This window comes from Hyperolius riggenbachi, chromosome 3 (assembly GCF_040937935.1).
Source record: "Hyperolius riggenbachi isolate aHypRig1 chromosome 3, aHypRig1.pri, whole genome shotgun sequence".
Classification (NCBI taxonomy): domain Eukaryota; kingdom Metazoa; phylum Chordata; class Amphibia; order Anura; family Hyperoliidae; genus Hyperolius; species Hyperolius riggenbachi.
Window position 1 is genome coordinate 57,218,513 of NC_090648.1, and position 17,212 is coordinate 57,235,724.

Here is a 17,212-nt window from a genome sequence, read left to right on the forward strand (position 1 = left end):
GATGTCTGACTGTATGCTGTGGATAGCGATCTGTGCTACCCCCAGGCCCCAGCATACAGAACAAGCATCCAGCCACCCTGGGGAATCCCTGTGCAGCTGGCGGGGCAGAGAATGTGCTGCGTGCAAGGATTCCCCCTTTGTGTGCGGACGGGTGTCTGCTCTATGCGGGCTGGTAGTGGCCGGCGGGGATCCCCTCTGTGCAGCAAGGGGGGGAGGGGTGTCCCCGTTTTATGCTGGCTGGTAGTGGCCGGCGGGGACCCCCCTTCTGTGCGGGGGGGGGGGGGTGTCGTCCCCGTCCTTTGCAGGCTGTGGGTGGCCGGTGGGGACCCTCCTTCTGGGCAGGGGGGGTGTCCCCGTCCTTTTGCAGGCTGTGGGTGGCCTTTCCCTCCCCCCTCCCAACCCCCATGCAAGCCCCCCCCCCTTCCTCCTGAATTCCTTCCCTCGGTGTGAATCCTGTTCTACTCACCCAGGCTGTCTCCAGCAGCGCCAGCAGAAACCCTTCTTTCTTTAACGCCGAAGTCCTGGCCTGTGACGTTACCGCTACGAGGCTCGGTGACATCACCAAGTCTCGTAGCGGTAATTACACAGAGCATGAGACTTCGGGGATGGAGGAAGAAGGGATTCTGCCACCGCCGCCGCTGGAGACAACCTGGGTGAGTAGAACAGGACTCACACCGAGGGAAGGGGTTCAGGGGGAAGGGGAGGGGCTTGCATGGGGGATGGGAGGGGGAAGGGAAAGGCCACCCACAGCCCGCAAAGGACGGGGACACCCCCCCCGCCCAGAAGGGGGTCCCTACAGGCCCCCCACAGCCTGCAAAGGACGGGGACACCCCCCCGCCCAGCCACCCACAGCCTGCAAAGGACGGGGAAACCCCTTCTCCAACCAGAAGGGGGGTCCCCACCGGTCACTACCAGCCAGCATAGAATGGGGACACCCCACAGCCCGCTAAGGACGGGTCCCCCTCTCCCTGCCCAGAAGGGGGGTCCCCACCGGCCGCACACAGCTTAAGGGAAGGTGTTGGAAGGGGGGGGGTAGCTTGGCACCCCATTACTGGCTACACTACACCTGGCACCCCATAACTGGCTACACTAAACCTGGCACCCTATACCTGGCACCCTATACCTGGCTACACACCTGGCTACCTATACATCTGCCTACACACCTGGCTACCCTGACATCTGGCTACATGTAGCTCCCTACACACCTGGCTACACATCTGGGTATTATACTCACCATTGGCGTGCTGATCCCTCGTCGCGTACCTCTGATAGCTTCCCCAGTGCCTTCTTCCATGTTCCTGTGCGGATTTTGCTTCTCCCTCAGCGATGACATGTCCCCCGGCGATCGGCATTGATGACACCAGGGTCACACAGCGTCATCAACATCTTGCAGTAAACACTTTTTTTTGTTGTTGAATTCAATGCAATAACCGGTATTGAATTCAATATTAAAAAAAAAATAATTGCAAAAAAAAAAAAAAAAAAAAAGGTTGAAAATTATTGGAAATTAATTGAACCACTTCTTGAATGGAAATCCTGGGGAAATAGAACGCCAGGGAGGTTAAATGTCACCTTTTTTCTACTAGTGTACCCAAGCCACATGTATCATTTTTTTTCCTGTATATAAATTTGTGATGCATCCACTGATGCTATGTGGTAACTTTCCAAATATACTATTACAATAATGAAAGTTTTAGTCATAATCTTTGTATTTTGTTTCTTTATCTTTACAATGTTAGAATTGTTTTTTTTTCCTCTGGAAAGGAATTATAAATGTGTCTTTTATATCTGTTGTGTTGTTGACTTAAGGCAAAATTGTTTCTTTAGGCACACATCTAAGTAGTTTTTCATTTCCACTGTGCAATGGTTATCTTATTAGGAGATATTGTATCTGTTCTTGTATTCTGACTGTGAAGATGTTTCTCTTTAACTTAAAATAAACCATGTCCAAGGATTGAAATTCATCCCAATCAGTGGCTGATGCCCCCTTTCCCATGAGAAATCTTTATCTTTTCTCAAACGGATCATCAGGGGGCTCTGTATGGCTGACATTGGGCTTGATTCACTAAAGGGTGCTAACACAGTTAGCACGCCTAAAAGCTTTGCACGTGCAAACTAGGGTGCTACGTAGTTTGCACGGGAAAGCTGTTACTGTTCGCGTGCTATCTTAGCGCACATAAAAGTTTGTGCGCATAAAGTTTTACGTGCACTACTTTGCATGCAAAATCAGCTGCTTCACGTGTAAAGTATGCTTATCACGCTACTTAGCACGTGAAGCAGCTGATTTTGCACGTGAAGTAGTGCCCGTAAAACATTACGCGTGCAAAAGAGAAGAGTCATTTTGCACGTGATAAGCAGCTTTTCACTGGCGTGCTAACAGTTAGCATGCTTTTGTGAATCAAGCCCAATGGGCAAACACTGAATAAACCATTTATCCATAATTATTGTAAAAATTAAGCACTTATTTTATTTTCACTGGAGTTCCCCTTTAAAGGTACACTATCACGAAAAAAAGTAGGCAGTTAAAATCTGACAGACCCGACAGGTTTTGGGCCAGTCCATCTCCCCATGGGGGATTCTCAGGATTTACTTTGTTTCAACAGCATTTCCTGAACAGCAGTTGAAAAGTCTACATGACAAAATAGTGTGCATGTGAGTAGAGAGGCTGGCTGGTATCTAACAATTTTGACAGTTAAACTGCTGTTCAGGAAATGCCGTTGAAAACAAAGAACACCCTTAGAATCCCCCATGAGGAGATGGACTATCCCAAAACCTGTCGGTTTTTTCAGATTTTAACTGCCCCCTTTTTGCGTGATAGTAGATCCTTAAGTGATGAGGCAATTGTGGAATGTCTCATGCAATAGCTGTGATTTCTAAGGAACGTTAAAATGAGTTATTTCTGAATATAATGTCATCATGAGCAATATGTTTATTTATTTGGAGCAAATCCTTCAAATTGCATTTTTCTGAGATGACAATTTTTCTGTTCAACTCTCGTTAATGACAATCTAATGAAAAACAAACAGCATTATAAGCTGTCCCATGCTAATTTCAAATGCCTGACATGATTATTCGATGAAGTATACTTTTGTAGAATATATATATATATACACTAGTAAAAATAAGTGCCCATTAAAAAACAGGTGCTAGGCCACGGCTGCTAACCAACCCCTCCCCCGCCGGAATGCATCCCGCTTGCTCGTGCCCCACCGCAGTATACAGTATGCATACAGTGAGATATTGTTTGCTTGGCAGTTGGAAAAGGCTATTATTTTCCACAATACAATGAGGTTTACAAACAGCAAACCGTCAGTTCTGGAATCACAGACACAGGAGGACGCAGAGACGCAGGGGCTTTATTATATAGGATATCTTACTATACTGTCAGAACTTCTCATAATATAGTAAAGTTAACATAATTATTTAATTGCAGGTGTGATACAAAAGCTGAATTCCTGCTCTACACCTAAAAGTATCTGTCAACAAAGTGGATATATATATTTATGTTACAGGCAAAGTACGAGATCAGGCAATCTATAGAATGCCCGAAGCGATTAGGCAATGTACAAAATGTCTGTTTCATTACGTACTTTGCCTAGGCATTCTATAGAATGCCTGAAATCATTCAGGCAAAGTGTAGAATACCCGGTTCTCTATAGAATGCCTGCTTTTTTCCGCACTTTGACTGTAACAGCTGCATATCTATGCTGTCAGTGAGGCTAGTGATGATGGGTGCATGCATGCTGATATTTACTGTTTGTGGAAAGTGCTGCTGTGAAGGAGCCTTCAGGTGCTGCCAGGGGGAGCCCATGAGCAGGAAAGAGGAGAGAAAAGTTGAACATGTGCAGGAGAAAAATGGCAGTTGGGTTTTGGTAGTTGAGGCAGGGAACACACTTGTCTTTCAGTTTTCTGTGCAAGTTTTTCTGAACACCAAGTGTGTTTCTATGCAGGAAAACGTGCACGTTTTTTTCATAGCAGCTGATGTAATTGATAGAGAAAACTGACAAAATGTGCGGAGTCATCATGCAGAATGTCAGGTTTTTTTCTGCGCGCAAACAACATATTAAGTGTGAACTAGCCCATTGATTAACATGAGTTCTCAGTTTTTCTGTGCAGAAAATGCGCACGAAAACAGTCAAGTGTGTTCCCTGCTTCAAGGCTAGTGAGGGGGAGGGGCCTTAAAAGCCATGATGCAGCAAAAAATAAGTTTAGAGTCATGATACAATGCTCTACTGCAGCAAGAAATAAGCATGATTTTTGTCAAAGACTAAAGAAGAGACCAGCCATTGGTGAGGCTGACAAAGCAAAGCAGAGGCACAGACAAGAGAGCACTACTGAAAAACTAAAGTAAGGAAGAGAAAGAGAGCTGCAGACATAACGGGAGAGGAGAGAGACAAAGTACGTAACAAAAACAGACGTTTCGTACTTTACCTAAAATGGTCAGGCATTCTATAGAATGTATCATATGTGTATATATATATATATATATATATATATATATATATATATATATATATATATATATATATATGTATATATATATATATATATATATATATATATATCTTATTATACTGTCAGAACTTCTCATAATAGTGTAAAAATAACATGTAATTATTTAATTGCAGGTGCGATAAAAAGCTGAATTCCTGCTCTACTCTGAAAATATCTGACAACAAACTGGATCTCCAGCAGCCCATGATGAGTCACAGAGGAGACAAGCCGCATCGCTGCTCAGAGTGTGAGAAAAGCTTCACTCGTCCATCAGAGCTTATTAGACACCAGAGGAGACACACCGGGGAGAAGCCATTTTCTTGTCCTGAATGTGAGAAATGTTTTAATTTGAAATCAAACTTAAAAAAACATCAGAGGATTCATACTGGAGAGAAACCTTTTTCCTGCTCTGAATGTCAGAAAAGCTTTGCTGTGAAATCAAGCCTCATAGTACACCAGAGGATTCATACAGGAGAGAGGAATTATTTGTGTTCAGAATGTGACAAATCTTTCACTCAAATGTCAAACCTTATACAACACCAGAAGATTCATACAGGAGAGAAGCCATTTTCTTGTCCCGAATGTGAGAAATGTTTTACTGTTAAAGCACACCTCATAGCACACCAGAGGATTCATACTGGAGAGAGGAATTATTTGTGCTCAGAATGTGACAAATCTTTCACTCACATGTCAGACCTTATACAACACCAGAAGATCCATACAGGAAAGAAGCAATTTTCCTGCTCTGAATGCCAGAAATGTTTTACCAGTGAATCAACCCTCATAGCTCACCAGAGGATTCACACTGGAGAGAAGCCGTTTTCTTGCTCTGAATGTGAGAAGTCCTTCAGCACTCAAAAAATCTTCAACATTCATATCCGGATTCACACAGGAGAAAAACCATATAAATGTACAGAATGTGACAAATGCTTCACACAGAAGGTACAACTTACTCGGCATCAGAGAACTCACACAGGAGAAAAGCCATTTAGTTGCTCAGAATGTGGCAAAAGTTTCTCACGCCAGTCATCTCTGAGAAGTCATCAGAAGATACATGAGTGAGTGGATGTGAGCCTGTAAACTAATTTTAATTAAAAGTTTCTTTTAAATATGCATTTCAGAAGCTTATATAGCTTCAGAGACCATGTACAGTATACACAGAAAGTAAATGTTTTTTGGTGATTTATTACAAAAAACTGCAGAGGAGGTGAACTTTGATCAGCTACTACACTAAAACCTAACTGATTTCCTAATATACTTTTAAATTTTTGTGCAATAGACAGTAATTCTATAAGGATATCCATCTAATCAGTGTTTTATTTACTGTTAAAGGACCTTTATCATAAAAAAAAAAATGAAATCCATGTGTATGCATATTTTTTTCAAAGTGTAAAATACGTTTAGAAATCTTTTTTCCTGCCACTGTAACTTGCAGTAGTTTGTAAAAATCTAACAGATATGATAGAGGATCCATCTCCTCATAACTGGATGGCAGGTGCTCAGGTAGGTAGGCTGGTCAGCATCTATGCGTATCTCCTTTCCAGTGAATGCTTTTGTAAAGAATAAAAGAGATAATGAGAATTCCACATGAGGAGATAAAATAGTTCAAAACTTGTCAGATTTATACCTACTGTTAGCGATAGCTATTGTACTTCTAATAAGTTTTTTTTTTTTTTCGCTGCGATAGTGGTCCTTTAACCTCCCTGGCATTCAGTTTCTGGTGCATTTCTGTGCATAAAGTGATCCAATTTATTTTCATAATCCCTTCTGTCCCCTTCTGTCTCCAGTGTGTCCCCTTCTGTCTCCCATGTATCCTCCTGCAACCCCCATTTATCCTTCCACTCCCCCCCCCCCAAGGTGTACTATGCAAAGCAGCAACTTGACTCACCTAATCAACAGCTTCACCTGCAATCTGCTGCAGCCGGCACTAGAGGTGCAGTGAAGGAAAGGAGAGGTCTGTGATTGCCAATGTAGCCGTTGATTAGGTGAGCCATGTTGCTGCTTCTCATAGTACATAGGAGGACACACGGGGGGAAGGTGGAGGGTAAATGCGGGTGGGCAGAGGAGGACAAACGAGGGTAGAGGAGGGCTCCTGGGCTGTATGCCTGGCACTGCATTGGGTATACCACTTTCAGCCCATTTTTCTTGCCCTGCACAGAGTCAAGCATCTCGCCCAGGAGGTTAAGTTTATGATCTGTAAATGTATCTTACAATCGGTTACTTTGCATTCATTGAACGTGATTATCTATGATTTCTATATGTGCACAGAGGTGTGTTGTTTAAGAAAATGATGTCAATTTAAAGTTGATTTCTTTTCATCTTTATCTGCTTATTGATTGATGTGTTAATGTGTTTCAAGTTTAATTCAATAAAACCTGAAATTTCTTTAGTATTTTGCTTTGCTGAAAATATTGTTTGCATTGTTATTCTATGAAGTGGGCCTTTACACTGATTGCCAAAGCAATTAAAAAATACCAAAACAGGGCTCACCAAACTGGTTTATCCCATATATTCAATCAACAGAGCGTACAAAAATGTTTTGAGACAGAAGACTGAGCATCTGAGGAAGGGAGAGCGGCCCAAACCCTTCTGGCAGTCTTCCTGTACATTCTTTTGATTTAATAATTGTGATAGCTCCAGTTTTCTGTTTTTTCACTGGTATATCTGGGTGTGGTGGTACAAGGGCACCGCTTGGCCCAGGAGAATCAAGCAGGTGCTCACCCACAGCAGGTGAAGAAGGTCATTTTGGTGCCCGCACTGCCCCGCGCAGCACCTAACCTGGGCACCACCATAGACATAATGTTATTATGCAAGGGTAATACAGGGATCTGGGAATCACTGCATCTCAAATTACTTCTCCCTCCGAGTTGCTACGACTCAGAGGAGGAATAGTAATGACCACGGCCTGGAATTTGTGCAGTAGCAGGGTGCTCTGAGAAGACTTGGTGATGGGGAAACGCCATGTATGCCACAGCAGAGGCCTCCTATGCTGCCAGGGCTGCCCTGTTTGGTATCTGGGTGGTGAGGTACAGGAGCATTGCTTGGCCACACCCACAGCAGGGGCCTCCCGTACTGCCTCCTGCCAGGGCTTCCCTGTCTGTTACTTGTATGGCTGCTGCTGCCTCCCCTTCATTCATACACAGACCTCAGATCAGTGGTAATGTAAACAGGAAAGACTGTCACAGTGACCACTGCAGTTGTGGAAGTGAGGTCATTGCTCATTTCCTGCATTTGAAGTGTGCCACATGGTTACTTTGTGCTGATCTGCAGGTCTTCAAGTGTTGGCGATAGGCAGATTTCAGGAAGCTAGATACACCCACTTACCCACTGACACCAATGCCCTATATGGGGGGGTTGGTGGAAAGACACCTTGGGCAACCTATACTGGGAGTGGCTATATAAACTTGAGAGACACCTTGTCTAAGTATACTGGAGGCTACTGTCTTTGCTGGGGGTTCAATTTTGACTACCTACCTATACTGAAGGGGAGGGGGCACCTTTGGCTGCCTATTATTAAAGGAGAAGGGCCTCTGACTAGCAGGGGGAGGAGGGCCATATATTGTTTGCTACTATATGATGTGTCCATGTTCCAGGTGCATCTTGTAGACGTTCTCCCTAAATTATTGTGTCTTCCTGTGTCCCCTATGTGTCCTCCCGTGTCCCCATGTGTCTTCTTCTGTCCCTATGTGTCCCATTCTGTCCCCAGTGTGTCCCTTTCTGTACCAGAGTGACCTCTTCTGTTCCCAGTGTGTCCCATTTGTCTCCAACTCTCCTTGTGTCTCCACTCTTCCTCCCCCCATCTCCGCTCTTCCCCGTGTCTCTGCTCCCCTGTATATAATTACCTCTGTCGGTGATCACAGACTTCTTTTCTCCTTCACAGCTCCACTAACGATGGCTTCTTCTGATAAAGCGATCAGCAGAAGCCAACACTAGGGGAGCTGTGCAGGTCTGCGATCACAGAGGGAGCCATGGATTAGGTGAGACACGCTCCTGACACTGCTAATTATATACGGGGAGTGGAGACACGGAGAGATAGAGACACACGGGGGGGCATTACAGGGAGTCCATGATGTTGCGGCGGGTCGGCGGTCCCTATCAGCAGGCGTTCCATAGGATGGTGTTTCCCTGAATTTGGCATATAAGAAGCAGGGACTTTTTGTCACCATTTTGGGGGAGAAAAAGTGTCTTATATGCTAAAAAATACGGTACATGTGTGTGAAAAATATTTTATTGGCATACTAACAAAACATGAATCGCAACACATTGGTCATGTAAAGGCGTTACAATTTGGTTCCATGCCTTTTGAAAAATAAACAGTTCATTACATTTTTGTATAGCTGTAGTTAGTGTAGGTTATCATAACAGACAATTTGTGTCTATAATGAGTAAAATAAAACAATACAAATATAACTATAATAGTAACCTCCATAGTGTTATCAGACTCGTCATACATGCTCATGATATATTGACTATGCACCCAGTTCTTCATTTTGACTCCTAGAACATCAAGAAACATCACTTATCAGTTTTTCTAATCTGGCTAAGCTTTAAAGAGAATCTGTACTCTGAAATTCTTACAATAAAAAGCATACCATTCTATTCATTATGTGCTCCTGGTCCCCTCTGTGCTGTTTCTGCCATTCTCTGCTGCAAACCTGGCTTGTAATTGCCAGTTTTAGGCAGTGTTTACAAACAAACTAACCAGCTTCTAATAGGCTCAGCTAAGCAGAGTGTGTTAGTCACACAGAGCCTGCAGGGGGTGTGTACAGCTTCTAGCTAATCACAAGCAGCCCTGCACATTCCAGTCTGACTGCCTCAGCCTGACTGTGCCGACTATAGAGAGAAGATTAGATCATATAACAGAGATAACACAGCTACTGTGCAATTAGGAAAAGCTGCAGTAAGCCAGACCACATTAGAAAAGGCATAGGAACTTATAGCATAGAAGAAATAAAGATAAACAATTTGTTACAGAGTCTCTTTAAGACTCATTTTAAACATATCATAACCATTGTTCCCCTCCTATAAGAAAAGTATTGGCTGTTCCTTGTGAGAGAGAAAATTGTTTTTTCATGTTCACAGCTTGTATTCATTATTTGGATCACTTCTGAAATAGTCAATGTTGTTTTAACCTTCCATTTTCTGGAAATAGATATTTTAGCTGCGGCATAATTGTATAGTTACATTTTGGGAGTGCAATGGAAGGAAAGGCACACCTATATTAACCTCCCTGGCGGTCTATTAGAAACCGCCAGGGGGCAGCGCAGCACTATTTAATTTATTTTTTTTAAAATCATGTATATTTATTATTTATAATGATTTAATAGTAATGTATATTGATATTGGCATACTGATGTAACTATAGTATATAGCACATACATGTGAAAGTCTGACCCGTCGCCCAAATGTGGCCCTCAGAACCATTAAATGTGTCCATCAAGTGGCTTTTATGCTTGCCATTATGTTTGGCCCTCTCTAGTCCACCTGGGAAGCTATTATGAATGAAAGCCTTTTATAAGATACCTTTGACGTCACTTTCTTAAATCTACTTGAAAGATCGTTGGTTTGATGACGCAACTTCCTTTTTTCTATTGGCCATTAACATTGATGTTTCTTCCGCTTTCCTTAACGAATACATCATTTGGAATATGTAGATTGCCACGTCACTTCCGTATCATTCGTTCGCTAATGATCGTATCGTTTTCACCTTTTCATCAACCTTTTCACAACCATTTTATGAATCCTCATTAAACAATCGTTCGTTGTTCGGCACGAACGATCGTTGTCGTATGTGTGTACGTAGCTTAAAGAGACACTGAAGCGAAAAAAAATATATGATATAATGAATTGGTTGTGTACTATGAATAATTACTAGAAGATTAGCAGCAAAGAAAATATTCTCATATTTTTATTTTCAGGTATATAGTGTTTTTTCTAACATTGCATCACTCTATAATATGTACAGATTACACAACACTCAGCATTCAAAAAGGGTCTTTCAGAGCAGTCTGTGAAGTAATTAACTCTCCTCTAACAGAGGAAAAGTAAACTGTTAAATTACAGTTGAGATAATAAAAATCAGATAACAGCCCTCTCCACGACCAAGTTAGTCGGAGAGCTTAATAGCTTTTTTGCATAGAGATAACAACTGAAGTTTCTCAACTCTTAAGGTCCGTACACACGCCGGACTTTAGGCAACGACGGGTCCGTCGTTGCCTCCCGCTGGGTGGGCGTGCCAGCGACAGTCCGGCGTGTGTACGCTCTGTCGTCAGACTGATACGGCTGTTTCTGAGCGATCTGCCGGGCGGATCGCTCAGAAACAGTCGTATCAGTCTGACGACAGAGCGTACACACGCCGGACTGTCGCTGGCACGCCCACCCAGCGGGAGGCAACGACGGACCCGTTGTTGCCTAAAGTCCGGCGTGTGTACGGACCTTTACTGTACTGGAAACAATTAGACTGATGTATCTGATCTTAATGTTTTTTTTCTTAGCTGTACTACACATACAAATCATAATATCATCATTTTTTTTCCGCTTCAGTGTCTCTTTAAGGCTTAGCTGTTCCTGAAATGTAAATCTACCTGTTACTTTGCATGAGCTATACATAAATTAAATGCAGAGTGTTCTATTTTCAATTTCCAGAAAATGTTTGCCAAAGTATCTAGTATTTTTGTGTTTTTGTGTTTATCACAAAAACACAAAAAAATAGTTAGATAACCGTACAAAAAAGCCTGAGAGTTCAGAAAATGATCTTTTTAAATGCACATTTTTTACCATGAAAAAAATCCATATTTTTTTTCCTCAAAAATTTGCAAAAAATACAAAAAAACCCCCCAAAATTTATTTTTGATTGCATTTTTACTAAAAAAAAACAATTTAACCCAATGTTTGCAAAAATTAATGCGAAAAAGAATATTGGTATTTTCACTCATCAATGATGGCATTAGACACAGCTTTCCAGTGGAGAAAGGAGGAGGAGTTTGTAGCTCTTAAGGTCCATACACACGCCGGACTGCAGGCAACGACGGGTCCGTCGTCACCTCCTGCTGGGTGGGCGTTCCAGCGACAGTCCGGCGTGTGTACAGTCTGTCAGCGGACTGATACGGCTGTTTCTGAGCGATCCACTGAGCGATCCACAGTTTACTTGCAGGTGTTGTTTCTCCAAACAAGTTCAGGGGAAGCGTGTATGTAAAATAGACATTCATCACATACTGGGGAACTGTAGTGTCTGAATGGATCCTTAGTGAATGTAAATAAACAAGGCATTTGTATGTGATGATGTAGAGCTCTCTCTTGGAGTGAATTCTTATGAAAGCCAGTGTTTGGTCAGTACCCCCTGAGCTGAGTCACATACTATTTGTTTATGTTGTATAAATATTCCTTTTCTAGCAAATACCTTAAGTTCTGAATTTGGGTTCCAAATTATTTTATAAAAATAATGTTTACATTGATTTTATGAGCAACCGAGCAGCTCGGGGTCACCCAAACCACTAGGAAAGTATAGAGGTCTAAAGCCCCATCTACACAATACAATTCTACATTTCGATCAGATTGAATTCGATTGATTGATTAAATCCGACCAATCAGGATTCGATTTGATTGGTAGTGTGATCGATTTGACATTGTTTTGCATTGATATTCGACCACCATACTGATTGGATCAAATCAAATCCCGATCGGACATGTTGGATTTAATCGATTAATCAAATTTGATCCGATCAAATCACATGCAGAATTGTATAATGTAGATGGGGCTTAAAAGAGACTGAAAAGCACTACTACTAAAAAGCAATGCTAAGTGTAGTTTGCCTTCTTAAAACAGAAGGAAACTTCAGGGGCATAAAGAGATAATTTTCTTATGCAGCAGTGGTGCATTGTGGGTAACCACAAATATTCACTTATAGCTGAATTATTGCAAGTTTCCTTCTGTTTTAAGAAGTCAAATCACACCAAGCATTGTAATTACGCTGTGCTTACATGTTCAGCAGTTTTTTAGACAGTTTATAGTCATGGGACTAAGTGCCCCTTAGAGGACCTCAAAAGCTAATCATTATAATAGCCACTGCCTAATAGCTCAATGTCCAATTCACTTGGGGAGGGAACAGTTCACTTATCTATACCTTCTTGGGGATGTGAGAGGGAAGTGTGTTCAAAAATCCATACTACAAATGGAGAACATACAAACCCTATGCAGATACTGCCCCACCCCAGATTTGAGCCTGGAACCTCAGCACTGTAATGCAAGAGAGCTATCTGCTATGCTTCTATATGTATATGTTCCTTTTTATATGAATAATTACCTTTCCACTCTCTTATCACTATGTACAATGATTGCATAATAATAATAATAAAGTGTTGATGTGAAGTCAACATAATAATGCTCAATATAATGATATGTGTCTATTTATTATAATAAGAAAACTACGAACAGGTAGAGATGTTGCGAACATAGAATTTTCCGTTCGCGAATGGTAAACGCCAACTTCCGCAAATGTTCATGAACAGGCAAATCTAGCGAACTGCCATAGACTTTAATGGGCAGGCAAATTTTAAAACCTACAAAGACTGTTTCTGGCCACAAAAGTGATGAAAACGTTTTTTCAAGGGGTCTAACACCTGAATAGGGGCATGCCGGAGGGGGATCCATGCCAAAAGTCCCACCAAAAATTACGGAGCTGACGCAAAGTCGGTTTTTAATCCCTAAAGGGCAGAAATCACATTATGTACAGCTCTGGGTTTCAGTGGGCTGTGGAGTGTCACAGACAGAGAAATGCAATATTACTATCAGAATACAGTGAAATAATAATGCATTGGATTGATTCTGTGCCTGCTACTTAATGAGGCAACAGCACAGCAGTAGTGCGCACATAGCTCTGGGTGTCAGTGGGCTGTGAAGTGTCACACACACAAAAAACACTGGAGACCGATGTGCGCTAGCCTCAACAGGGCTGTTTTGGATGCTTTCACAACAAGTGAGGAACAAGAACACAGGCCTAGCTAATACTTTCCCTACCTATCTGCAGCAAGTAGCCAGCCCAAGTAGCCAGCCAGCAGAGAACTGATCCAATATGGCCACCGCAACTGCTTTTTGGGGGTCCAGGAGGGGGTGCTAGCTGATTGGCTGCCATGTGTCTGATAACTGTGAGGTAAGGGGTCAAAATTTAGGTCAATAATAATGTATAGGGGGGGGGGGGAATTAAAAACGCTAAATGTTCGCTGTTCGGCGCAAATGCAAACAGCGGATGTTCGCAGCGTATTGCTCACCGGTTAGGAGAGGCACTTATCAGCACAGAGGTGTAGTGATTATTGTTCTTGCCTTGCAGCACTTTTCCAGCCTAGATACATTGTCTGTATGTTCTCCACATGTTTGTGTTGGTCATCTCTGGGACCACAGTTTTTCTCTCACATCCCAAAACATGATGGTAGGAAGAGTAAAATGTGACAATGGGAGGGATTACATTGGGTGCTCTTCTGATGGGCAGCTAGTGACATGATTCTGTGCACTGTAACTGTATTGATTATCTCAGTACATTGTTGCCTGTTGGGGGTCTATTAGTAAGTGAGCAATCAGTCAGTGATGTCTTGGAAGCACCAAAATAGGAAAACATAAGATTCTCAGAGACTTAGAGAAAAGTAATATCCTTGTGGTTAGATGACATGGCCATGGGCCTCTACGGCTAACTGATTCCTTTGGGGAGTGATGGCTAACTTATCTGGTCCAGTCACATATTTATTTATTTATTTATTTATTGTATTTATAAAGCACCAACATATTACGCAGCACTGGAGTGATACTGACGTGCAAATCACCAGGAGCCTCATGCCAGCCATGGTAGACAGGTTCCAGAATGCACAGTGCATTGTAGTGTGCTATGTATGGGCTTTCTACCTGCAGAGCAGTCAGAGGACCAATGACTAAAGCCTTGTGGACATCTGGACTGAACATGGTGGCCTGTTCTGATTTCTTTTAGATTATGTGAATGGTTGTGTGTGAGTTTGCTGTTTATTTCTTTCTATAGAATTTTCAAGTATGTAAAAGATACACCTCAAATTAAAGCTGCCATTTACTCCTTTAAGGAATGTCTGTGTCTATTCTGCTGCTCTTTCTGGCTTCAGACATTCAGCATATGCTTAGTTCGTTCAACTTTTATTCAGAACACCTGATCTGTTGTGGCATAAATCATTAATGGCAGAAAACCAAAAATACAACCACACAAGTATTGTTTAAAAAGAAATATGGCTGCTTCCATATCTCTATCCATACAATGTCATTTTAAAGTGGACATGAACTCTTTCACAGGACAGAAGGAAAACATGGAGAAATGCGCCCTGCATGTATGTAGAGAGTTTAGCTTCATCTGTGACTGATCAACTGTAATTTGATCTCTCAGCGGTGTCAGCTGGCTGCCGTGACAAGCTAATTTGCAGCTAATTTGTAAACGCAGGATGTTAACCCTATGTCTCCTATCATGAAAGCAGGAAGTAGGCACACTGCAGATTTGTTGCAGGATTTGTATCAGCTGTAACACAGACATGTCTTATTAAAGGTTATTGTGCTGTTGCTTATCTTCTAGAGCAGAGAGCAAGTTTTGAGTTCAGGCGCGCTAATGTATGTGCTGCAGACATTTTTGTGTCAGATCTCACAAGACACCTTTAGGGGTCTTTTTGATCCCATACCTACATAGTTTTGCAGGCCCGGATTTACCTCACAGAAGCCTATAGGCACAGATCTCCTGGCACCTTACATTTCCCCCTCTATGAACCTACAAACCCTCGCCCAACTGCAGCGCAAGTGTGCTGGCTGGCCCAGATATCACTTCTCTCTTACTTCCCTTGCCTGTCATAGATAACAACAGGTGCCCCTAAGTATTAAGTAACCAGAAGTACCATCAGTGTAAAGTAGCTAGAGGTGCCCCAAGCATTAGGTAGCTAGAGGAGCCCCTGCATGGAGGGAGATTTCATCAGTAGAATGTAGAGAGCTGGGTGTTTTGTAGAGAGCTGGGTGTTTTGTAGTATGAGTGTTTTTGTTGCTTAATATTTTATATTGTTTTGGATATTCTGTGATAACAACTGAAAATCAATACCTAGTGTTACGGCACATGACCTTGTAGCTGTGTCCAAGTCAATCTGATTATAATGATCAAGTGTGCCAAGAGCAGGAATCTTTATATATATATATATATATATATATATATATATATATATATATATATATATATATATATATTAGAAAGGTCAGTTTGAGTGTTTAATATTTCATATTATTTTGGATGTTCTGTGATAACAACTAACAATGAATGCCTAGTGTTACGGCACATGTAATTAAATGGAAATTCCACTTTTGTTAAAAACAAACATATAAATAACTAAATATTTGCAATAAACACAGATCACTCCTGCACAAATCATTTTGCAATTTTATTTTAACACATTTTTTAGAACCATCAGTGACCATAAGCTGAAAATATTCTTTAGTGGAGCCTCAGCTGCAATACGCTCTGTACTCTATTTAAGGAGCTGTTATGATGAGACCCTCCAGAAAATTCCTTCTTGCCACAAAAGCAATTAGCAAATGTTTGTTCAACACCTAAAAACAAAATATATTAAGCTGAAACAATGCCTGCCTTTACTATATGGAGATAACCTGAACACAGTTTTTCCTCAACAAACTTAGAATGTGTCACATTAATCTATGTAATACACAGAGACCATCCAAAAATGTTCAGTTTTCCTCAACAAAAGTTGAATTGCCCTTGTCATTTCCAGAGAAAGCCAAAAGAAAGCCAAAAGTCTTCTGTGCAAACTATACTCATCAAGAGGGATATGTGGGATGCTTTAGCACTACAGTAATGATTATAAAGCAGTAAAAGATACTGCAGAATATTGATGAGTCTGAATAACCAATAGCAAAACTATCTGCCTTTTCAAGATGCAAAAAGCTGGGTACACACGAGATAAAAGTATTTGAAAAATAAAAGATCAAAGGCCAATTTTACCACCTCCATGTAGCAGGAGAGCCATACCTACACAGTCTATTCTTCAGCTGGGTACACCGTTCAGATAACAATCTGAGAAATTAATCTAACACATAGGTTTGAACGTTTGAAAGACTGATCATTCTAAAGATTTCTCTTTACTAATCTGATGCTAGGTACACATTACACAATTTTCTGTTAGATTTACCTGCCAGATTGATTTTTTTCCAACACGTCCGATCTTAATTTCAATCCATTTTCCGATTGATTTCCATAGAAGTATTGAAAAAAAATCGATCTGGCAGGTAAATCTAACAGAAAATTGTATCGTGTTTACCAAGCATAAGATTACATTTTATTTACTTCCTTTCTTGTACACACCTTGTTTAATGCACAGTAATCTGCAGATCAGATCTGAAAGATTGAGAGATAAGTATCTTTCATCTGGTACTGAACATTTTTTTCTGCATGGGGAGAGCACTGAAACTGTCCATCCTCTACTGACCTATTCATTGTATTCATCTATTGTTATGTTAGTGATCTTCAGCTTAGATCATTCCTTCAATTTGCCTTTTGTTTATACTGTGGAATGTTAATGAAATTAACACCTTGCTGGGTGGGTGGGAGTTTCAGTAAAGAGGTCTTGAAACTGTCCTTTCATAGGTCTGTAAATAGACATTTTGTTGTTAACAATACGACATTTTCAACCAATCCAAAACCACTTCATTTTAGTAAATGGA

The 17,212-nt window shown here is 41.5% G+C and overlaps 1 protein-coding gene across 1 annotated transcript in view; it reads left to right on the forward strand.

Annotated features, from left to right (window-relative positions):
* The window catches only part of LOC137562114 (zinc finger protein 850-like), a 184,296-nt gene that overhangs the window by 57,740 nt on the left and 109,344 nt on the right, over positions 1 to 17,212 (forward strand). The window contains exon 6 of the mRNA XM_068273448.1: positions 4,713 to 5,536. Coding sequence (XP_068129549.1) covers positions 4,713 to 5,536 — 824 coding nt within the window. The remainder of the gene's footprint in view (positions 1 to 4,712; positions 5,537 to 17,212) is intronic.